Raw genomic sequence first — 23,795 nt, forward strand, 5'->3', positions numbered from 1 at the left:
TGGCACGGCAAGAAAATCGCTCAAGCCCTAATTTACAAGGCAGGTCCGAATTTCTTTCTAATTTCAATTCCTAATTTGTGTTTGGTTGCCGAGAATCGAAGGGAAACGGAAGAGAGTGAAACGCTGAGTCTTATTGCCCATGACTAGAAAAAAGAGTGAAATATTATCATCTGTTTGGTTGCCTAGAAAATTTGAGTTTGGGTTTTCCTAGTTGACAGGGAAAAGGGTAACATGCAATTCTTTTTTTTATTTAGATTGCTGCTTGATGTTAACTGGGCCTTATTGTCTTTTGTTTGTGTGTATATGAGCAGTCTAAGCAAAGCAGCAAGGAGGTGAGCGGCTAGTGCTTCCCAGTGTGGAAGGGCAAGAGGGAGGAAAGTGGATTGTCATCGACTCTGGTATGTTCTGCTCTTTGTAGGATCTTCGTTTTTGGTTGTCGAAAAGTAGCTTTGATTACGTATTTACTCTTGTTATGGTATGTTTGGTTTTTTGCATAAACCCGCCACAATATTCCTGGAAAACTAAAAGCAATTTCCAGTAGCCATACGAGGGCTCAGAGTTTCCGTAGAGTGTATTTTGACTAAATTATGAAGGATAATGCTAGAGAGACCAAACTATCTCGATCAAATTCTGTAAACCATATGACGTGGTTGTTGATGATTGTTATTACTTAATTGCGATTAACGTGCTTATTTCCCATTGGTGACACATCCCATGGAATTTTACAAATGGTAGTAGAACGTATGAATCTTGTACTTCTGCATAATGTTTGCCATTACATGCCTCATTGATATTGTTAGTTCCTTTCTCTTTGGGTTTTAATACTTGGTTTCTTTATTTATTTAGGCAAAGTGATAATTCATGCTCTTGATGAGAACGCTAGAGCTTACTACAATTTGGAGGCTCTTTGGACCTCGAAGAAGTCGGAAAAAGAAACATTGGAGGTGAATTGCAATACATACTTTGAATCATATTAGTTTGTTATGCTACCCAACCAAAGGGCACTACTAGAATATTATCAATGTTTTTGGGAGATCAGATCACCTAAGCACTTTTTCACTAGGTTTAAGCCGTCATTAATCTAACCAAATATCTCAGTAAGCTTTACATGTACAGAAGCCATTTAGTAACTTAAATTTATCTTAGAGCAAGGTTGACGGATGGAAAAGTGATTTGGTTAGTTGAAATTTGCATGATGGTTTTTAAACTATTTTTTTGTGGTAATTCAGGTTATCAATTTTTTAGAAGGTCTTGTATCAAAAATGAAAAGAAAAGAAAAGAAATTATCGTGTCGTTCTAGTTATCAGTGTCCTGAAATCAGTTGACATAATAGATTATTTCTACATATAACAAGTCAATTAGTTTCTTAGGGTCTTCTGACGTTGCAAAACTAGAAGTAAAGATCTGATATGGCTGGCTGAAGCTAGTGCTCGTCGTGGACTTTAGAGGAATACTGTGTCCAGCTATGTTAAAATTCTGCTAGTTTATTGATATTTGTTATGTGTTCTGTTAACATTACTGAATTGGTAACCTATGTCCTTACTCTCATGCAGATGCAAAGTTCTTGCTTGCATAATTCCTCTTAATTTCTTGTGTTTTGATTGTTTAGGATTTGGATAAGGCTTTTGTGAAGATTCGTCCGAAGAACAACTCCAAGAGGAAACCAACATGAAACGGGCATAATCATCGATTTTCAGATGTATAAGAACCTTTGCCAATTTATCTTTACATCGTCAAGCTCCATGCTTCTTCTAAATGTACATTCTGGTTGCTTATCTAGTTGAAATTTTCGTGGTGTTAGACTTAGACATTTACACTGAAGACATCATCTCTGACTTTTAATAGGGCATCGGGTGGTTGGGGTTGAGCTTCAACCCGTGGCAGAAACCTGTTTTAGATCTTGTATCGAGTTTTAATACAAGCGATATTAAGAGGAGAGAATGTCCTTGGATTGCACTTGGATTGCCAGATTTCATAAATTTCTCTTTTTTTCATTGATAACAACCCCAAACGAAGTTTAACGTTCGAATATAACATCGACAGAAGTTCCATAATGAAACTAGGTTGGACAGTGGCCGGTTCAGAAAAACAACTTGCATGACACAATTATACTATCTCATAACATTTTGCTTCCATGAAATTAAGTCCCCCTGATTTAGGGCCGTTGATGGACTAAATCCGGTCTACGTCCTTCAAAGCAAAGATCATGACCCAGACGTCTGTCGTTATACTACCAAAAGCCCACACGACATTTGGGCCCAACAAACAGTTGCCACAGCCCATTGGATTTTACTTATGTTACTCTCTTCTCCTTCCGTCAAGTGATTTCCCGCATGGAAAATACCGAATTTGGATCCTCTCCGAGGTAAACCCTCGGGATCCAATAACATGAGCTATTGAATTTCAATCAAACGGCTACAATTATTAGAACTTTTAGAAAGATTCTCTGTTTATGACCGTGGATCAAAATCTAACGGCTTGTGTTAGTGGATCCCGAGGGTTTGCCTCGGAGAGGGTCCAAATTCGAAAATACCAACTTCTTCGCTTCATTATCCGCGTTCCATTTTCCGCGTTCAACCTCAATATTACCATCCTGCCCCTTCCCCTCATCATTGTCATCTATGGCTTCATGGTAATTAAATGCAAAAGCAGCCCCACTCGTCAATCCCAGCAGCCACTCGTAAGAAACAACTCAAGCTTGCTTCCATCGCCACTGCCGGAGTTCCCAAAGCATTTCAACGCAGAACACAACCTCACCAAAACGCCTTCGTTTTATAAAAGCCGATCGCCAATTCCTCGCATTCGAGCTTCTCATTTCTCCCTTTGCATTTTCCAATTCTCCAGAGCTCCCATGGCTTCCATATCTGCATCAAACGTCGTCGCTTTAAAATCCGCCGTTAAATTCGGAGCTACCACAGACGGCAGGGCCTGCCAGTTCAAGCAATGGGCTCCGATTGGTGGAGCAACCGTATGGGGTCGGAGCATTGGGCTTCAGTACAGATCCAAGCGCTCCTCCACTTCCTCAGGTAATTCGAATTCCAATTAGTCATCGAAACGATTTGTTTAGTTGTGATTTAGGATGATTAGGGATTTAGAGAATGTAGAAATCAGAAAGTAGTTGGTAATGTTATGTAAGAATTTTGGAAATTGAAATGAAAACTATAATTTGATGGTGATGGTGATGGTGATGGCACGTGACAGGTTACGTGAGGGCACAGGTGGCGACGCTGGAGCAAGCGACCACTGGGGAGGCCAAAAGTGTGGAGGGTCCGGTGGTGGTGGTGACCGGAGCTTCTAGAGGCATCGGCAGAGCTATTGCTCTGTCTTTGGGCAAAGCTGGTTGCAGGGTTAGGTTTTTGTGTAATGTTCTTAGTTTCTGTATTGTTGGTTTTGGTTGTTGATGGTGAATGATGATTGTGTGCGGACAGGTCCTTGTTAACTACGCTAGATCGTCGAAGGAGGCCGAAGAGGTTTCCAAAGAGGTACAGTCAAATCATCTATGCAAATCATACGAATAAGTCTTGCTGACTTGAAATTCGGACTAAATTTGTGTGCTATGATTGTTGGGTTTATTTACTAGTGATAGAGCGATATTGAATGAGGGTTGTGTTCTTTCAGATTGAGGCGTTTGGTGGACAAGCTATTACTTTTGGAGGGGATGTTTCGAAAGAAGAAGATGTTGAGGCGATGCTCAAAACCGTACGCAAATGTTCCTTCTTATTTTAATTGTGGCATGATTATGCTAGTTTGGTGATGTGGTTAATAATTTTGCATCTGCAGGCAGTTGATGCTTGGGGAACTGTTGATGTACTGATAACCAATGCAGGTTATTGCAAATTTCACCTGCTTTTTGTCTAATGTCCAATTTCAAACATGATCGTCATTTATACCATGGTTTCAGGAATTACCAGGGATGGTCTGTTGATGAGAATGAAATTAAAACAATGGCAGGAGGTCATTGATCTAAATCTTACCGGTGTATATCTATGTACCCAGGTATGTGTTTCGAATTTTCGTTTTTCATGGAAATGCTACTTGACTTCAATGTCGAACTGAGGAACTTCACTTTTTCAGGCAGCAGCCAAAATCATGATGAAGAAGAAGAAGGTGAATACCATTCCTTTCAAAAGGAGTATCCCGACCTTTTCGTCTAATGTCTTATCTCAGTCGAATAATGCTTCTTGCAGGGAAGGATTATCAATATTGCATCCGTTGTTGGTCTAGTTGGAAATGTTGGACAAGCCAACTACAGTGCTGCAAAAGCAGGAGTAATTGGCCTGACCAAGACTGTTGCTAAGGAGTATTCAAGCAGACACATTAATGTGAGTATTCCAAGATTCTTCTATTTGTTCCACTAATCAGACACATCCCGAGATGGTATTAAATCCAGATGATGGATTGGGTCGTAAACAATGGATTTCCTTCAGGTTAATGCTGTTGCCCCGGGCTTTATCGCATCGGACATGACTGCAAAGCTAGGGGATGACATTGAGAAGAAAATTTTACAGACTATTCCATTAGGTGAGGCTGGGGAAACTCTAGTTATTCAAGTCAAGCATGTTTACAATAATAGCTTATAATAGTTTGCTAAATTTTTTTCATACTGGCTGTGATTACAGGTAGGTATGGCCAACCCGAAGAAGTTGCTGGACTGGTGGAATTCTTGGCCCTTAGTCCTGCAGCCAGTTACATGACCGGACAGGTATAAAATACATATCAGTTTTTGGAATAATTGTTGAACTCTTTGGACTTGAATCTTTCTGATAGTTACTCAAATGTGACTTGTTATGGTCTGTGAAACGGGATGCAGTATGTTTCACCTATCTTGGACCTATGATAAATTTGACTTGGATTCAAGTTGAAGTTTCATAGACAGTTTAACTTTTAGTTTGAATGTGATGGAATCTAAATGTATTTGTTTTTTGGATAAGTTTAGCCTCGACAAAAGTTCTTTAGTTATCAAGTTACTGTGTTTCTCTTCAAGATGATTTATTGAAGAGATAAATGAAGGAGATTTTTGGATCATTGGAATGGAAGTGTATCACGTTTTGGACAAGTGAACCAGATCACAGATCACAGATCACAAGGGCAGTAGTGCCTATTGTGGTGACTATGTTGCAATTAAGGAGCTTTTCTGTGGAAGTTCATCGGTAGCCCAACACTGTTGTGTTAGAAACCTTTCTTGCAATTTATTTATCGATGCTTATTGTCATTAGCGAAGGTCGTGTCATTACCTTGACCTTCCTGGCCTTTATGCAATTATCATTTGACAACAATCTGCTTCTCTAATTTTGCACCAGTGACCATAACACGCCTTTCTTGCAGGTGCTCACCATTGATGGAGGGATGGTGATGTAGGTTTACTATACTGCCGGCCTCAGAGAAATGTATTAGAACCTTTGAGCTTCAGAGTTCCTACCATGAGATCAACAGATTCTACCATGACAGTAAAAGTGTATGTGAAAGCTCATCAAATTACAGGTCTTTCGCTTTAAGTTAGTTCAACAACAAATTTTACTGCAAGTTTTGATAGAATTTCAATTTTAGCTTGTTAATGGCACTAAAAAGTGCTCTGTACGATGACATGTTTGTGGAATGTGTACCAACTTGTACACACTGAAAATCTCTAGTAAGTGGGGACACGTGATGACGCCTCTTTAGTTTGGGCGTAAGCTTAAACGAAGTTGGTCAAAAAGATCATTATTTCACGTTATACCAAGTTTGGAGATTAATACTCATATTTTTAGTTCAAAGATCAAAGCTTCAATTGAGTTAAAACCCTAATTTTTTCGAATATCTAATTATTGGTCAAGTTTAAATTTGGCCAATTTAGTAAATAACTTTGCTCAATTCCGTCTAATTTCCGTGTAGCATGCACATGTTCACACGTCTGAGTAAACTAATATCAATAACTGTTGGGAATTGTTATTAGCACAATGTATTTTTTTTTCTTCTAATTATAGAAAATTTGGAATGTTAAATGAGATTTTTAAAATGTTAATAACAATTTTCTAACTACTAACGAGATATAGTACAAGAACCAATCTTGTGAGATTCAGAAAAAGGACGAAAATGAAAATTCAAGAAGTAAAACATAAGGACAAAAGTAATATTTAATCTACATGAAATGATGTTGAGTTGAACTCGAATTGTACAACTTTCTTTGGACCACTTAATTACGAGTTTGAATTGTACAATAGATACATCAGGAACATTTTCGGATCACCACTACAATACTAGAATATACTAATTGAAGTAAATTATGGACTATCTTAGTTTGCGAATCACTTATACAAAACGATTTTATCGTTGCTATAGCATCCGGATCAATAATATCTTGTCATATGTAAGGATTTTCTTCATATAGCAGGATATAATTAGACCAAGATAACACATGGTGGTGATTTTATCTCATACAAATTTCTCTTCCTTACAGTTAAGCAGTGTTTAAAATATCCACGAAACTGTTGACATTTCTGGCAAAAACTCGAAAATCAATGATCGATATGGAAATGAGGTGAAATGCAAACTTTACCTTCTATCGACGAGATATTGAAAATTAATGAATATTAACGATATTTACTAATTTACCATAGAAATCAAAATTTTAATTTGTTTTGAAATAATTTTTTCTCTAACTTTGACTAAATTTGAATGAGTTAATATGCCCATTGAAAACAACTGATATTGAATATCCATTGATATTTACATAAAGTTGTACATCCATATTTCCAATATTTTAAACGCTGCTCTTAAGCTAACAATTTTTTTTTTTTGAATAAATGATATTATCTATATTACGGGCGATGGGTGGACTTAGCCTCACAATAGACTATCAATAATACGGTTCAAATTCACCTTCAACGATAATTAAAGCTAAGACATTTCACTTACAAGTAAAGAACAATATTACTAGACTGTAATAAGTGGTTGTTAAGCCAGCTATTGAATCAAAGGTTTATGTAGTTGTTGACCCTAAAAATTACAAAGCCTATGTGTCCTTTGGTTGATGCGGGGTGTGCCAACTCGTCGGGCGAGCTCGGCCAATGAGTAAAATTTGTTGATGTTGCGTTGAGCGCGTTGTTGACTTCTTGATCTTGCAACTACGGTCGAGGAAGGAACATGTCTCGGCCTTCGAATTCTTGAGCCTGAAGACAAGACTGCTAGTTCTGCGAAGTTCAATATCAAATTCGGCTTTCAATGTGCCGAATGTAGTAACTTGTAACACCTCACTTCGTCGAGAAGACTAATGAGATAACCTCTACCAATAAGGATTCGAAAACCCTTCTCAACTGAGACTTGGATAAGTAACCAGTCGGCCTCAACGCAGTGCTGTTTATCCAAACTGAAGGTGTTGGTGGAAAATGAAAAAAAAAATCTCAAGATGTTTGAGAGATTTGCGCATGGTAGTTGTGTATTGATTTGGAGGTCCTCTTCTCGTTGCCATTGCCTCTGTATTTATAGCATTCATATCTTCTACTGGGCACGGCCAGATAATTTTGTAGAGTCCAACTACAACTCCAATTTGTGGAACGTAATTTGATCCGCATCAGAAACCAAAGCATATCCTTTAATTTGATCAATAGGATTTTTCCTTTGACTTTTCAAACATAATAAAAATTAGGTTTATCACATCTCATAAGAAACCTAGCCCACCTAGGCTTTTTTTCATCAAAACTTTAAACCCATCTGACAATATCCATTACCATGCAAAAATGCTTAGTCTACCTAGATTCCTTATCTCATCATTATCCAAGACCATGATTTTAAGATCATCAAATCCCAAATGGTGATCTCCACTCCAAGCTATTTCAATCTACACATCCATTGCCAGACATTCAAATCAATTTGAACTGAACTGCTTGCTTCATTATCTGACGCGATGCATATCCCAATATTCCACCATCATTCAAATTAATTGGGATTTGGACAAATATTATGTTTAAATAATTTAATATATTAGTAAGAGATAATATCATGATTAAAATCACAATATTATTTCTCAATAATAATTGAAAATTATTTCAACTATTTTGTCCTTCAATGGTCTAAAATTCTGCTCATTCAGCGGTCTCGATTGCTCAGACCCATAGTGTAAAATCGGATCCAAACAGTAGTACAACTCTATATACAAAGGAATAATTGTTTTAAGTTTTTGCTTGCAAGCATAAAAGATAAGAATATTACGTGTTATTATTAAACTTTGATTTGTTAACTTTCATGTTTCAACACCCATATTATTATTGTTATTATTACTTGAGAGACTCAACAACCGTACGACTTGTCATTACCAATAATTACCCAAAAAGAAGAAAGTGAACTACCGTGTTAAACACACAACAAACATGATTAGCTCAAACGACAAGGAATGAATAGTTGAGTTATAATTAAATTAGGATTTCGATTTTTCGAATTTGTTAAAAGATATTTGAATTTGAGTTAGGTTAAGAGTTCAACCTTCTTCTACGTACGTGAAAGAAATTTTAACAAACAACAAACGTTTGCGTTGATATATTACATTGTATTTGTGTGAGTGAAATATAAAATTGCATTTAATCACGATCAGTTGAGATTGATTATCGCTAAAACAAATTGTATTATGGTTAGGATCGCTAAGGGTCCACCCACGAGGATTTCCTTCTACTTTTCATCCACCTCTCACTTAAAGCAATCTCGCTCGTCTTCAAAAGCAGGTCACCTTCTATCCACTCAGTCTCTCTCTGTCTCTCTGTCTATGATTAACCGAAGCTAAGACTCTTCCCCAACAGTTTTGGAGCCCAATAATTTCAAGTTTCGACCTTTATTTCTGCTTCTCTCTCTTGCATTGTTCCTGCAACTGGGTTTTGATTTCCATGGAGACCTCAGCAATCCCCACCCCAACACTCCCAAGATTCTTCTCCATCTTTCTCCTCATCTACCTCTCTGCTTATTTCCTACTTTTCCGCAACTGGGCCCAAAACACCGACCGGGAGCTTCAAGCTGCCTAATCTCTCTATCCCACGGCTCCGCAGCTGCCGCCATGGCCGCTCACGCGATCCTCCGCAGCCACAAAGCCACCACCTTCGCCTCCCCTAACACCACCACCCAAAACACCGTGCTCGAGTTCAGCATCGCCTACTTCTCCCTCGACCTCCTCCACTACCTCATCTTCTTCCCCAACGACGTCCTCTTCATCCTCCACCACCTCGCCACCCTCTACGTCTTCACCACCTGCCGTTACGCCGTCCGCCACGGGGCCTACGCCATCCTCGTTCTCCTCTTCCTTGCTGAGATCACGAGCGGCTGCCAGAACGCCTGGACCCTTGCCGGCTTTCGGAGGTCCGGTTCGCCTGCCGCCGCCAAATTGTACGACTTTTTGTCCCCTAAATTCTATGCTTTTACAGTGTTTTTAGAGGGATCTTGGGGCCGGTGTTCATGTACAAGATGGGGGCGTTCTATGTGAGTGGGGCGGCTGACCCCGTCATCCCCAGATGGGCATGGGTTTCTTGGATGGTGGTGATTTCAACTGCCATTTGTCTGAGTATTTTGTGGGTTCTGAATCTTTGGATCGATTGGTACAAAACAAAGTGCAGAAGAAAAAGAGGTAGAAAAATATATATTTTTTAATTTTTAATTTTTATGAATTGGCAGTAATTTGCTAATTGCATGTATAATACAAATATATAAGAGTTTAATATTTCCAATACTAAGATTTAAGTTTCACATAAGTAATACGCCAAACAACTTTCCAAGCACTTGGAATGCGGTATCTCATTTCCTATAAGACAACGGATGATTAGCTTAGAATAGCGTCAAAGGCAGCAACCCTGTTACATTAGACAGGTTGGTCTGCAATTATTGATTGTCGTTTGTGGAAAAGGATCCAAACTTCCCATCAGGTCTCACATCGACTCTTAAAGTCTGTGTACATGAGTTCGATTCTTTTTTGGGGGGACCTATCACAATGAGTCCGACTAATATTTGCAAGAATTGCACCATAAATTTATCACCATCAGTCACTACAAACAATATAAATGATGTTGCAATCGACCCTAGCCTGTGGAGTTTCTTTGAAACTTACTGTGAATTGAAATCATGTTACAACAAATTATAACTCAACTCCGATGTTTATATGCTTATAATCGAAGCACTCGTTGTGTCGGGCTTACCATAGTAGTCAAGCTCGACGAAAGTACCTCCTCCTTCTCCCTTGGCCAGTCTTCCCGGATTGACACAAATGCACTTTAACTGCTCTTTTTCTTCACCTCTTTCACCAATGGACAGTACCTGTACTCAAAAAGTACTTCTCTAGGTAAACATCTCAAAGTCGCAGAATGTCACACCCAATCTCTATTGGAGCGACGTGCACGTTTCTGTACGATTTATTGGAATTGCTTTGACATTGAAATTGGAATAACCATTTACCTTCACAAAATACTTCACGTCAGAGGGTAGGATGAGAATATTTGGGATCAATGAGATGTTTAGAGCTTGAGGAGCAAGTGAAAAATCCAGTGGAATGTCTTCTGCTGGTGGATACAGAGGATAAAAGCTGTCCGAAAAATTGCAAAATATGTTTAGAATTTTAGATTGCAGAGCTCTTCTAACCATATAGACCTTAACAACTTCTAAGAAATTAGAGTGTGCCTGCGTTGCTAATTATATGGTTTGCAAGTCTACTCAAGCGGTCACTGGGTTTTCCATCCTTCGGAACGCGCGAGATCTCTTCTGCACTAAGGTGTTTGAGAACATCCACAGAGCAGCAACCTATCTTGACCTGAAATCAGAATGTGGTAGATAAAATGTTGTCTACATCTTATCATTTGGATTCTTATCAAGCCAACTAGAGCAAGGAATGAAAGATTTGTAACGTAGATACATAATATAAAAATGGTCATGGATAGAGCTCAATCAAGTTACAGTTCATTTGTTTTGCCAATTCATCTTTGTTGGCCAAGCGTGTCTACGAAATTAGAATCCAAGCCTTTAGATAATAATACAATTCTGGACTACCAAACTGATAATTCTAGTATCAACAATCATTTGAGCAAAGTTACAGAGGTGGTCAGAATTTCAGGGCAAATGCTTGGTTACCTGATCTGCCTCGAAAATCCCTGGATTCGTGAGACTTTTTATCTGATTAAGAGTGGTAAAATCACTTTACTAAGCATAACTGCAGAAATATTTAGGAACTTTGAATGACAAAAGCTCGAAATCTACAAACATGTACCTGATGCTTGAGATCAGGTGGGTGAATATCAAAGGCAGGCTGCACAACAAAGAAATGGTATCTCGAGATTACATTCTCTTATCATCTAAATGAATCGGAAGCAAATTGTGCAGTATATACTACATTGACTTGATTCAAAAGTAACATTACCTGAGGGAATACAAAATCATGGTTAGCATCCCGTATAGATGGTACAAGAACAATGCGCGCATGCGAACCTATGCATTCGACATGATCTTGCAACTGAAAGAATGATAAAAGGAAAGAAGTCATGAAAACCAACAGATGTGGATAGTTCTTCGGGATAACTACTACACAATGTTCTGAGTAGATACCCTTCTAAGAATTTCAGTTTGGAATATTCCATCAAAGCTCCTGTCGACGGTTCCTTTCTTAATTTCTGTATGTTCAGAATCAATAAATGGTCCTAGCTGCGAAAAAAAAAAAAAAAATCTGTTTGTAAACAACATGAATGGTTCAAGCAGTAAAATCTTGTTAAAGAAAAATCCAGTTCAAGAAAAGTAGGTAGTCACCAATATAAGCAACTGAGGCAGCTTTTTGCTTGCATATGCTAGAAGCTCTCTCAGAGGCTCAAACAATAAGTTGTCTGTTGTGGTAAAAGGGCCTGATGCGATGATCTGTTTAAATACAGAAATTAAATGTTACCAACACTGATGAAGAATTTTGCACAGAATTATGGAAAGTTCAATCTTTTCACATCAATGATTAATAAGCCAATAATTTCCAGAGTTGCGTCTCATTGAGTAACATAGACTAAAACTTGCATACCACTGATAGCTCTGGTTGTTTACTGGAAAGTTCAGTTGGCAAAATCTCCTGATCCAAAGCCTGCTTTTTAGCAGGAGGCAAGTTTGCATCAGCAGCAACAGGTAGAGGGACTGAATCTACCAGTTTTGAAGCAAGGAAGCAGTGTCCACTAGGATTGGTCCCTTCGACACCGATTATCTGCAGGAATGCAATCTTTCCTGTTAGATTTAGACTACACTACAGTACTTCAAAATTTAAAAATCTGAACATGGTTCTATGTCTTTCATGTTCCAATTTCCATACCTGGCCTGGAAAGATTGAAAATTGGCTCAAATTTTGTAATTCCATACGAACACGTTGACCTCCAGAATGCTCTGCGCTGCCATTGAAAAGGAAAGATAAAAAGTTTATCTAAAAAAAAAAATATGGATTACCAGAAGTCTTTCAGCTGTATGAAGTAAAACATAGGTAGTTGTGCTTCACATTTAACAAGTTCCCTCCAAGAGAGTGTTACCTGAGGGAAGACTAAGATCCTCAGATACTATTGTTTAATAGCTAAACTTATTTAAGGAATGCTTTCCTTGTAGGGATGTTAGTAACTGTTTCACATGAATAGTATAAAGGAGAGTGCAAGACTTTCTACCTGCTCTGCAACAAGGTGGATTTGTCGTTCAAATGGCCCTCTCCGTCACAACAGACCATGCCAGCAGTAAATATAGTTTTCTGAAACAAAACAAGTTTACATCATAAACAGCCTCAAGATGACTCGGAGAAGATTGAGTTGCCAAAACATCTTCCCACCCTCAGGGGAGGGGGAGGTACCATACCTGAGACGAAACTGTAGGGTCCAGCGGTTCCTCATACTGCCCAGATGAAACTAATGCAGTCGCATACTTTCTAATTCGGTTTTCAAGTGCGTTAAACTAAAACAGAAAAGTCTTATGTTAGTGGACAATATATATGTGTGTGTGGAGATTAAGATCACCATACTATAATAAGTTTCACTTACCCTATCTTCAATCCTATCATACATAAACCTACAACCTATTTCGGGTCCTGAACCATGGACTACTAAAGAACACCGCTTTCCAGGCTTAACCTTCCTGATAATTTCATCATCCTCATCATTCTCATTATCATGTTCCTTCTCCCCGTTCTCTATAGTTGGCTTATTATCAATGCTGAATTTCACAACAAACTTGTCTGTTCGTTGCCCAAAAGGAGTTACAAGTCTTGATGGTTTTCCAGAAGAAGGAACGTTCCCAATTGTTTGTGGCGTTGAGTCAGATGGCTCTGAGTAACGGTTCTGGGATTCGGATGGTGGAGTGCTAGGAACCTCTTCCTTTATATCTACATCCTCAACATTCAGAATCCTGGACTCAGTTTCTCGTCAGATACTGAACCTCAGAAACTAGAATCACACTAATCCCATATCCACAAAAATTCATGCCACCAAAAACAAATTACAGATATAAAAAGGGAAAGTGAAAAAAGTGTGTGTGTGTGTATATAGTGCTCACATGTCCGTGTGTGTGTGTGTGTGTGTATAGATATATATTGTGCTCACATGTCCACATCTCTGCTTGAGTAGATATGCAGATTGGTCTCCTGTTCTTCAATGGCTACTTTCTTCTGCTCTTGCAAATACCCTTAAAACCCATCCATTTCCGCATCACATACCACCGTTCCATTCATTTGCCTGCCCAAAATAACATTTTATCCGATTATATTTGGCAACACATACAACTTATTCATCAAAAAAAAATTACTAACACAAATCTATGTACAAAATTAATCCCTTTATCCGGCGACCATAAAAAATATATTATTAAAAAAAAAGCTATTTAAAGCTAAAAGCTATCCTCAGATACAAAATTGAATCATTCCAAACGTTGTAGTAAAAATCGTAAATTGGGGAAAATTGGGAGAGAAATGAACCTGTTTAGGTAGTAAATTTCCCAGCTCGTAACGAGATCAGAATGCGAAAGATTGAAATTTATGCAGAATGTAGCACCTAATCAACAATTGAGGAATCAATATATACTCTTCTGTAAAATTAGGGATTGAATTCAATTGGGAACAAAAAAAAGCGAAGGATCTTACATTTTTTGAGGATTTCCTTCTTGTCGTCGAAAGTGAAGCCGCTCCGGTGGAACTCATCTTTGATTTGGTCTTCCATGTGGCGCGTTCTGGTTCTGTCTGTCTGTCTGTCTGTCTGTCTCTCTCTCTCTCTCTCTCTCTCTAGGGTTTCAGAAGCTGCCACTCTGAGAGTTGCAGAGAAATGGCGGGAAGATTAAGATTTTTGGTGGGTAAACTGCTAACTAATTTACTATAATACCACTTTGTGGATTCTAACGCGTCAAGACTGCAAACAACCTGTCGTATGTGTCTTAGACGAATTTCTTCTTCCTTGCAATTCGGGGAAAAAAGAACAAAAAATAACTGTACGCATTGGCAATACTAAGCCCAACTATATTGACCCAAAAAAAGCCCAACTAGTTGAATAAATACTGAACTCTTCATAGAATAACGCTACACTTGCTATCTATTTGTACGATCATTTAAATTATCTCTCCAATAGAGGTAGGACCCACCAACACATATGAATCCCATCTTTATTGGAGAGTTGATACAAATAGATGGTAATAATACATTCATCTTCTATAATACATGCGTTAATTACAAAGATGATTCTGCATTAATTGTCTTTAATTTAATAGTATATAAGAGAGGAATAAATCGTTTTCTTTCTCTTTATAGTTGTTTCCTCAATCATCTCTATTTGCTGAAGAGTATTTTTATTTTTTCAATTCAAATCAACGAAATTTATTTAAAAAGATAATCATGAATTTGAAATAAAAACCGCACAAACAACTAAAAACCTTACATCACTAATATAATATGATTATACAAATAAATGGTAAGTGCAACATTACTCATTATAGAAATATAATTTCCCATGTAGGATTCCTACCTAAATAGGGATTTATGTAGCCCTGTATATTGTAATAGTTGACCCAAATTAATACAAGAGTCATATTTCTACACATAACTTCTCCTGCTGCATATTCATTATTCTGCAATGCTTGCAGATCAAGTAATCTAATCCCTTTTCTTTTATCATTAGCATTGTGTTTACATAAATGACTAACGAATTAAACAATACTGTTGGACATGATTAATGTGCAAGAACTCTAATCAAAGAGGAGGTCGCTCTTGTCTCAAATCCCATCGTGGCCGTCGGAGGGTACCAGAAGTCAATTAATCTAGAAACGCCGAAGGGTTTGCCTTGATGGTCAAGCAACAACGATCATATCTGTCTAGGTTTGAGCTTTGAATATGAGGAGAGATGAATGTTTGTTGCATGTAAAACTGGCAATTTAAGAGAAGAATGTGTAGGTTTTCGATTGCAAGATGATACTCCGTAGGGCACCGATGGGTGCTAGAATCATCAAGGTAACTCCCAGTATAATGCAGGTCTGAAATGAATGAAGTGAGCGTTATGAATGAGCCTGAAGAACAAGTTATCGAAGCAAAAAAGCGCAACGTACCCAGTTTATGCACCAAGATAGACTGAAACGTCTCGGTTTGTAGATGGCGAGCCACATGATGCAGGGAAGCTGCAAATTAAGAACAGCATCGGAAGGTTAAGCTCTATTTGACATGTTATCAAAGGGTTGGTGCAAATTCACAAACTTGAGAAAGAATAAAGGGTATTCGTGTGTGTGTGTTTATGTAGGGCAAATGAGAGCAACGAATCCTTTAATTTTCTTACGAAGTATGTGGTTGGGGCGAAAGCAAATCCTCCAAAGAATCCGAGAAGGCCACCAAAGAAAGGGATGGCCATACCAATGACCATGGTAATTGCTGCCAAATTAAGAACATATTATATGGCATGTACTGATATATTAGCATACAAATCAGGAAAAACACTCTGCAGTAGTGATGAGAATTGTAAGCTAACTCAATTCACGTACCAACATATATCGTGCGAGTAATAAAGCGAAGGGTGAAAGAAGGTGGGAAGTTCATTTTCTTGACCAGAAAAGTTTCAACCATGTCAAAAACTCCCATTGCGAAAACTTGGTAGCTTCCAATGACATGGATCACAACAAACATGTTAGCTGCTGCAATTAGCCAGACAGGTTTTTCGAGTGAGATGAGGATGTTGTCTTCAACAGAGTTTCCGTACATATAGTAGCCAACAAAACAAACAGGGAAGTAGCACAAAGCCACCACAATGTATGCCACAATAACTCCTTTCCACATTGGTCCCTTGGAAGGCTTCTCGAGTGTGGAAGGAATCGTTGCTTGGATCTCCAAAACGACATTGTGGCCAGCGTAGGCAAATGCTATGTCTCCCAACCCACTAAAGAAGTTGAAGACAGCTCCGACATTGGATTTAGCTTTGTAGCTGTAGTCCACGTTCGGTACCTTCCCCTTGTGAATAGCAGCTCCCCACGCGATCGTTGAGTAACTGCATATGATCACAAATTAACAAGATCCAACACAAGAACGGTAAGAAATCGGATCAAAAAAAAAAAGTTTCCCTAAACATTAGTCACGGCCAAATGATCGTGCGCATTAGCGTTTGAATTAATCTACATACATACGAACAGGCAAAACACTGTCCACATCATTTTGATCTAAAATTTTGGGAATTTGGTTTGTAATTGGTCTCGATAGCATTACTTGGGAATCAAGAAATTTCTAGAATTTACGATACTAACTGAACGATTTAATTAATTACCTCAAGGACATGACTGCAGCAGCAAGCGAGATACCAGAGACGGAGTTTAAGTTGGGGAGATGGGAGAGAACAAAGTGGGCAGAAGCAAAAATCAAAATCCATAAGGTGAGTTTGATGTCTTTGCAGCTAGGGCAAATCACATCATGGACCTTCTTCAATGATTTTCCTCCTGTGACCATGTAGACAATATTGACACCAACTTCCACAATTAGCTGTTGGGGCACAACGACCCAGAGCCCCAGCTTTTGCCCAAAGGCGTGCTGTCCCAGCTCGTGGTAACGATCGAACCGCTTCCCCGGCACCATTTCATGCATCTCAACCATTTGCCATAGTGTGTATAGGGTGATGATCCATGACAGAAGCATGACAGCAATACCAGGACCCCTGTTTAATTTTGTTAGGAATCAACATTCGGTTTCAAATTGGCACAGATCATACACAAAAAAATTGTAACTTTGTAACATTCAATCTGAAATGCAGATGGCTAAACGAGGAGTGCCAAAATCGCTACCCAATTATAATGGGTTTTAATTCTGAGATTTCTACTCAAATTATAGGAATGAAAGTCATGAAACAAAACAAAGGGTAGGTTAGTAATGTTCACACTCCCGTTTTCTCCTTTTGCACTCATTTGCTTGTTTCTGCCCCTTAATTTTCCTCTAATTTGTTCGGTTTGAAGGTTAGATGAAAAAAAAGGACAAGTGCAAAGGGAGGAAAAGAGGAGTGCAAAAATAACTTCCCATGAAACGAAAGTATAAACATATACATACCATCCAAGCTCAGCCATGGCATAGGGAAGGCTGAGGACACCAGCCCCAACCATGGCAGTGACATTGTGGAAAGCTGAGTACCACCATTTGGCATTCCTAGCAGAAGTGACCGGAAGCCAATCATCAATCTGCTTCTGCTTCTGCCTCGCCTCTTCAGCTTCCTTCAACGATTGTGTCATTCTCTCTCTCTCTCTCTCTTGAAACTCAACAATGGCAGAAAAAAGGGACGACGATGATAGTATAACTTACACAAAGCCAAGACCTTTGTTTATATACTGGTCAGGAGAAATGCAAGACTGCCAAAGATAGCAAAAGCGTTGGCCAAGTTAGGAAAATTAAAGCCGCCCGCTTAGGGGGGGAGTCTTTGCGCTGTATGACAGTTTGGAGAATTACCACCAAGCCCCTATTTTCTCACTCTTGACAACTTGGTTTATCCGTGACCTCCAGAGGGTCCAACTGTAAAATTACCTGTAAAAACCAACCCAAGTCCCTCCCCAGTCCAACGGTCTCCAAAGTCCTAGGGGGATTTGACCTCTGACGCCCTTCAAACATGGTTCAACGGGGACTCACGTCCTTCTCTTTAAGACAGGCTACCACATTTCTCTCTTTAGGGCTTCCCCCATCCACAAGCTTATCAGTTTCATTGTTTGGTTATCTTCTCTCTTTTTATTTATTTATTGTTACCATGATATTTTTTTTCAGGTAGGTTGAATCAACGATCTATCAGAATATGAAGCAATAACTTATCGTAATTTTAACCCCTCTTTCGTTTATATTTGGGAGTTAGGACATAACTTCTGTCCACGTGTCGTGTCGAGAGCGGACGTTGAGGTCCACATTGACATTGCATCCTCTCCTACTTGTAATTTAGAAATTTGGGTAACTGAAAAATGGGAAAATGAGAAGGAAATTGAATACTGCACGAAATTTCTTCTGGCAGAATATGTTATAAGAGGATAAAAAAAGTCGGCCATCTCAAATGGCACATGACTTGCTTGTTGCCATTTCTTGTCAAAACTTTCCCTACCAAGCTTTTTACGTGCACGATTTTCCTGATTGTTGGGACGGCAATACCACGCATTTCTGCGAAAAGGGCAGGTCTGCATTGTGGCCGGTGTATCGAGTACAGATCATGTCCCGGCAAACTAAGAAATAAACTTTGTGGACGGAAAAAATTCGGCGATATAAATGACTACGTAAAGATGACAAACATTTATCATGACATGCTTTCGTGTTTATGATAATCTGAGTTTTAAGTTGCAGAGAGCAGATCAGTTAGGTTATCTGATATCAAAGCTTTAGAGAGGTATGAATGACAAAGAAACGAATTCATAGCACCAGCAAATATATTCACGTCTCTAACCAAAATTTGGCATGAAAAGAAAAACGAACAGAAAACACGCAATGTGTGATTATTTAAGCATTTTATGGCCCTCTATATAAATTGGTCATCTGGAAGTCACTTGTGAAAGCTAACCAGAAAAGAGGGAGATTCATTTGACTACCATGCTGCTTAAATTCACACTCAACTGACTCAACCAATTTACAATCAGTGTGGACGAGCCAAAATTCACGTATGAGGATATGCAAAACAGTGTAACCCTATCATAACATTTCTTGAACATTATAGAGAAACTTTCACACCTGGTACGAGACTATGCATATATCCACAGAAATTATAAGACATGTGACGGGAACTAGGGGGAAAGGGAAAAGAAAGCAAGAAAAAGTGTATCGATAAAGAAAAGAAATTTTTGAGAACTCACCACAATTCTACTCTCTATAGGTCTAACCAAGAACACCAACTCCTTTGCACATCCTGATCAAGCAAATAAAGGACCGCAGTGTTTGTAATTCTGATTCGGCCAAGTGGAACTAATTGATTCGTTCATGTCCAGGCCTTGCGCGCCAACACACAAATATTGGTTTATTAACTTCTTATTGAAGGAATCATGTTTGAAGCTCGCTTGTGGATGTGGTGGTTTGCCATTTGAGCTAGAGGGTCCTGAAATGTCAACACCCTTCTCTTTGTCTATGAAAGTAGGGGAAGACATAGACGATCGTGACAGAGGACTTGTGTGTGATTCAGATGGAAAAGCTAAATGAGGCCTTGCCTGAATCACACCGTGTGATAAACCAGCAGTAAATTTCATTTTAGTGTATGGGCTCGGAAAGGAAACTGTCCTTTTGTTGTTTGGGAGGGAGGAAGATTTGGAATACATCTGCCGAAGTGGAATTGGATTGTCGTCCAAATCTACACAGGTGCTGAATGACTCAGAATCATTATCTCTTATGTCTATGCTAGATTCCCTTTTTTCTTTCCTCCTCCGCCATTGAAGAAGAAACTTAAGGCGCCTTGCAGCATAAGTTACAGAACTTGACTTCTTATTGTTTACTGAGTTGGGTGAGCCAAACTGTCTTAGCTCACCTGAGAACGTGTTGAATTGCATGCTTGACTGATCGCAACTGGCATCAGAAGCATTGTCAATGCCTGTGTATAAGAATATCTCTGCATCGGGAATTCTGAAAGAGGTTCCCGGACTGCTCCCAATACCCTGCATTCTCAAATGGGAAACAAGGGCACTCCTTGCTTTACGGTCCTGACAATTAGAGATCCCTCCAGCTGAAACCAATTGCTTGATCAGAAGTTCCGAAGATGCTGACTTTGGCCTTTGCTTAAGAATATCTAGAGGGGTCATGCCGCCAGAATCACGGATGTTTAAATTAATTGATGGAACAGTCATGAGGAGTTCCACCAAATTAGATTGAATGTTCTCGGTTACAGCCATGTGAAGAGCAGTTCGTCCATCATTGTTCTTAACATTAACAACGTCCTGCATGTTCGCAGTATCACCACATACTAATTGCTTAATAAGCTCAATCTGTTTGTCCAGTCTCCGGAAACCAGGGCTTCTGAAACCAGCCACTGCCAAATGCAGAAAGGTATCTCCATAGTTGTTTGACAAAGTGGTTAATGAGGGAGATGCACGAATTAGGACCTCCACCACAGCCAAGTGACCCCTATAAGCGGCCACATGTAAAGCTGTGTTCCCTTGATTATCTACAATTGTGATGGTATCAAAGAATGCTATTAGATACTCAACCACCTGCACAACAGAATGATAAAACTTTTAACATTATAAGTAATATTTCAATGTTTAAAGGAGTATGAACGATATAAAAGGTTAAAATCTAACGAAGCAAGAAAATGGATTAAAAAGAATACAAAGAGACTTCCATTCAGTCAAGTTTTGGTGCCTGTGAGGCCGTTAAATTTGGTGAGCAGCCATCAATATGTTGAAGCCAAACTATTTATGAGTGGATGTTAAGGCCAAACTAACAATTAACCGTTTAACTGTTTATTCTAATTTAATTAAACCAATCCTCATTCCATTTCAGCAATACAACTCAAAACTAATAAGCAGTCACATAAACTGAAGAAATAAGTAAATAACTGAAGAAAAATCTCTTCCAACTTCTGTAAACCTCAATATCAGACCTAGCGTACCTTCAAGTACACAACATTCTACTAAACGATGCGAAAGTAACTGAATTCAATCGTCTAACAAACATATAGAACGAGACTCACCTCAACCTGACCTCTGCCAGAGGCTGTATGCAAGATGGTAGATCCCTGAGCATCTCTATAAACCAATACATCCTCACAGTCCCTAAGCAGGTCCCTCAAAATCTCCAAATTGCCACCTCTAGCAGCGGCATGAACCGCCCGGTTCATCATTTCCCACTTGAAATCCGATGTAATATCACCCAACCTCTCTTCCAATTCTCCATTGCTGAGACTAAACCTTGGCGACACAGAGAAATCAAGCAGCAGCCTGAAAACCTCAGAGTTCTTGCTCCTGGCTGCAGCATAGAATATGTCAGTGACTCCATACTCTCCTTCTCCAAAAACAAGAAGAGGGTCTCTGTCCAGCAACTCCCTGACAAACCCCACATCCCCGGCTGAGGCGGCGGTGTAGAGAAGCCATCCGCCGTAGCCGGCCCTGACGAGAGAGTTGTGTCCACTCTGCATTTGGCACTCGTGGAGGAGCCTCTTGGCAACTTGTGACCGGCATTTGGCAACATCATCGAGCTGAGCCTCGTCGTCCCAGACAGTTTCGAGGCGGCGGATACGGCGTAGTGAGGTCAGCTTGATGAGGAGATTAGTATCAAGGTGAAGAAGCTCACAGACCAAATCATATAAGCCATTGGCTGCTGCCCAATCGATTGGTGATGCATACCACCATTGGTCTCCCGTGCTCTCCCACCTCAGAGGGAAGTAAGATGGTGGCATTGTGACCCAAAAAATGGCTATCAAATACTCAAATACCAACTCTCAGAGGAATTTTGTCGAGCACATGGACTGCAAAATCCAAAACCCAGAATAACAGAGCACACAAAAGCAAATCAGAGATGAGACATAAAGCGAAAGTGAAAAGGCCCAACAGGGTACGAAAGGAATTTGCTTTTTTAGTGGGAAAGTTGCAGAAAAGCTAAAGATCTAAGTTTTTCACTGGAATGGAGGTATAAGAATCAATGCAACTGAGTTTGTTAAACCAAAAAAAAAGAAAAAAAAAAGATTGGAGAACGGACCCATCAACTGTATGAGAACGACATGCAGTTTTGGATCAAACCCAATAGATTTTAAGCTGAGAAATTGGTATTGGAGGACTGGGAGGGCAATATTAAGCAGGAAAGGCCACTGTCTGTTTCCACTTTCCAGATGAAGCTATGGAGGTGGAAAGATAAGCAGGGGAGACTTGGCCTTTTTAGGAAAAGGAGAGAAGGAGAGGAGCCCAATGAGTGAAGGTGGGGAGGAAAGTGAGAATTTTGGAAGATAATAACAAAACAAGAGGAAAATGACTTAGAGACAAAAGCATCGAAAGATAGAGATTCTTTTTCGGTCCGTGGGGGCGCAGTGCAGATTGAGATTTGAAGTCACTTAGAGTGAGGGAGAGTTTTGTAAAGATTGCATAGGAGACCGGTGACGGACCAAACTAGGCAGATCATTCATAGTTTTGAGTAATCTTTTATGAAGAGACAAAATGAAAATGATCGACGGTACTGGTTCCAGAAATTCGTTACTTTTTTGTGTTAAGTTACTCGTTCATTTAAAACACGCATAGAAGATTGATTCGATAATCTCTCGTGTGTATCTTAGACAGATAGATGAACTTAGCATAAGAACATATGTTTTAAGAGTTTCTCGTGTTGGTTAAATTGGGTATTCTCATCCCTTAATTTAAGGGGCTTTTATTATTTTGGTAACAACTAATAATGTATTTCTTTTAGGAATTAGTGTAGTATACATGTGACAAAGAAACCCTAATTATATTGGTATAAATACAAGTAGGGCAGAAGGGGGTCACGGTCACACCGACAGTGGGGGTATCCTATGGTAGGGTTGACCTAATAATCTGGGTGCATAAATGGGAAGTTGGGTTGTAAATAGAGGACCCTCCATGCTGGAATTCGTCCTTAAATTATATTTAAATGAGAATAAAAGGGCACGTGGACACTTTAATTATTTCATCTCTATGCTTTTTAATGATCATCAAGACCTACTAATTGAGCGTCTGAGTTACTTTTTATATTATCAATTGATTTTATGGTATAACTTTAATTTTTTTTTTTTTTTTATCAGTTGTAGATACGTGTTGCTCAAATTTGGTGAGCAAGCATGGCGGACAAAGGGTCCCCTGATCCCTTAATGAATTTGTCTCTAATTATGACAATAGTCTAGCCATGAAACATATATATTTGTAAATCCTCCGCATCGTTATAATCAACAAAACGCAAACAATAACATAGACTACAATTACATTATCGAAAATATCAACACAATATCGCTAACAAGATCCCAAAGTATGGGAAGGGGAAACATGAGCAATGAGGAGAGCAAACATTAATGGAAGAAAATCATGACTACCAAAAAGGAGTGGGAGAGTAAAAGAAGGGAGAGCAGGTAGACAAGGGTCAAATAAATACGAGTAAAAGAAGAGAGAATTAGTTAAGATTAAGTAGGTGGGCCATGTTGCATCGCTGCTCGCACATGGCTTGGTTCGTGGTTAGTAGATCGTAAATATCATTGGTTCACACGAGAGAAACTGAGCTGATTCTCTGCAGAAATTCGTAATCTTTTATATGGTCACGTGATCCAATATCTCCAATGTTGCATCGCCATCGAACACACGGTGAAATATTCTTCAGGATAAGAACGACAAATGCAAGGCATCGTCGCTTGTCAAAATTTAGGAACGGAGTGCCCTACCACGACAGCAGGTTAGGTACAAATGAG

General features: G+C 39.1%; 3 protein-coding genes and 3 pseudogenes across 3 annotated transcripts; 3 read left to right on the forward strand and 3 right to left on the reverse strand.

Moving 5' to 3' along the window:
* Nucleotides 1–317: 317 nt before the first annotated feature.
* On the forward strand, nucleotides 318–1,697 carry LOC125477602 (protein Iojap-related, mitochondrial-like; the record flags this gene model as incomplete). Its single annotated transcript, XM_048584920.1, has 3 exons — nucleotides 318–398; nucleotides 847–944; nucleotides 1,610–1,697. Coding segments are annotated over 3 exons (242 nt in total), but the record flags the coding sequence as incomplete, so codon positions are not given.
* A 1,110-nt stretch (nucleotides 1,698–2,807) lies between these two features.
* On the forward strand, nucleotides 2,808–5,738 carry LOC125477543 (3-oxoacyl-[acyl-carrier-protein] reductase 4-like). The gene is made up of 11 exons (XM_048584722.1): nucleotides 2,808–3,026; nucleotides 3,202–3,347; nucleotides 3,429–3,482; nucleotides 3,619–3,699; nucleotides 3,781–3,826; nucleotides 3,902–3,996; nucleotides 4,075–4,107; nucleotides 4,188–4,322; nucleotides 4,428–4,521; nucleotides 4,620–4,702; nucleotides 5,326–5,738. Exons 1-11 carry the CDS (start codon nucleotides 2,852–2,854, stop codon nucleotides 5,356–5,358), a joined length of 975 nt encoding a protein of 324 aa, XP_048440679.1. The 5' UTR covers nucleotides 2,808–2,851; the 3' UTR covers nucleotides 5,359–5,738.
* A 2,744-nt stretch (nucleotides 5,739–8,482) lies between these two features.
* Nucleotides 8,483–9,641, forward strand: LOC125477698 (annotated as a pseudogene).
* Nucleotides 9,642–10,021: 380 nt separating this feature from the next.
* On the reverse strand, nucleotides 10,022–14,249 carry LOC125477829 (annotated as a pseudogene).
* A 701-nt stretch (nucleotides 14,250–14,950) lies between these two features.
* LOC125477761 lies at nucleotides 14,951–18,928 on the reverse strand (annotated as a pseudogene).
* A 152-nt stretch (nucleotides 18,929–19,080) lies between these two features.
* LOC125477760 lies at nucleotides 19,081–22,175 on the reverse strand. The gene is made up of 2 exons (XM_048585193.1): nucleotides 21,087–22,175; nucleotides 19,081–20,604 (listed from the first exon to the last, which is right to left on the reverse strand). The coding sequence occupies exons 1-2, from the start codon at nucleotides 21,789–21,791 to the stop codon at nucleotides 19,321–19,323; spliced, it is 1,989 nt and encodes a 662-aa protein (XP_048441150.1). The 5' UTR covers nucleotides 21,792–22,175; the 3' UTR covers nucleotides 19,081–19,320.
* Between the last annotated feature and the right edge of the window lie 1,620 nt (nucleotides 22,176–23,795).

This window comes from the organism of the source record quoted next, unplaced genomic scaffold (assembly GCF_019419815.1).
Source record: "Pyrus x bretschneideri cultivar Hongxiangsu unplaced genomic scaffold, Pyrus_bretschneideri_v1 Contig22, whole genome shotgun sequence".
In the NCBI taxonomy this organism is placed as follows: Eukaryota; Viridiplantae; Streptophyta; class Magnoliopsida; order Rosales; family Rosaceae; genus Pyrus; species Pyrus x bretschneideri.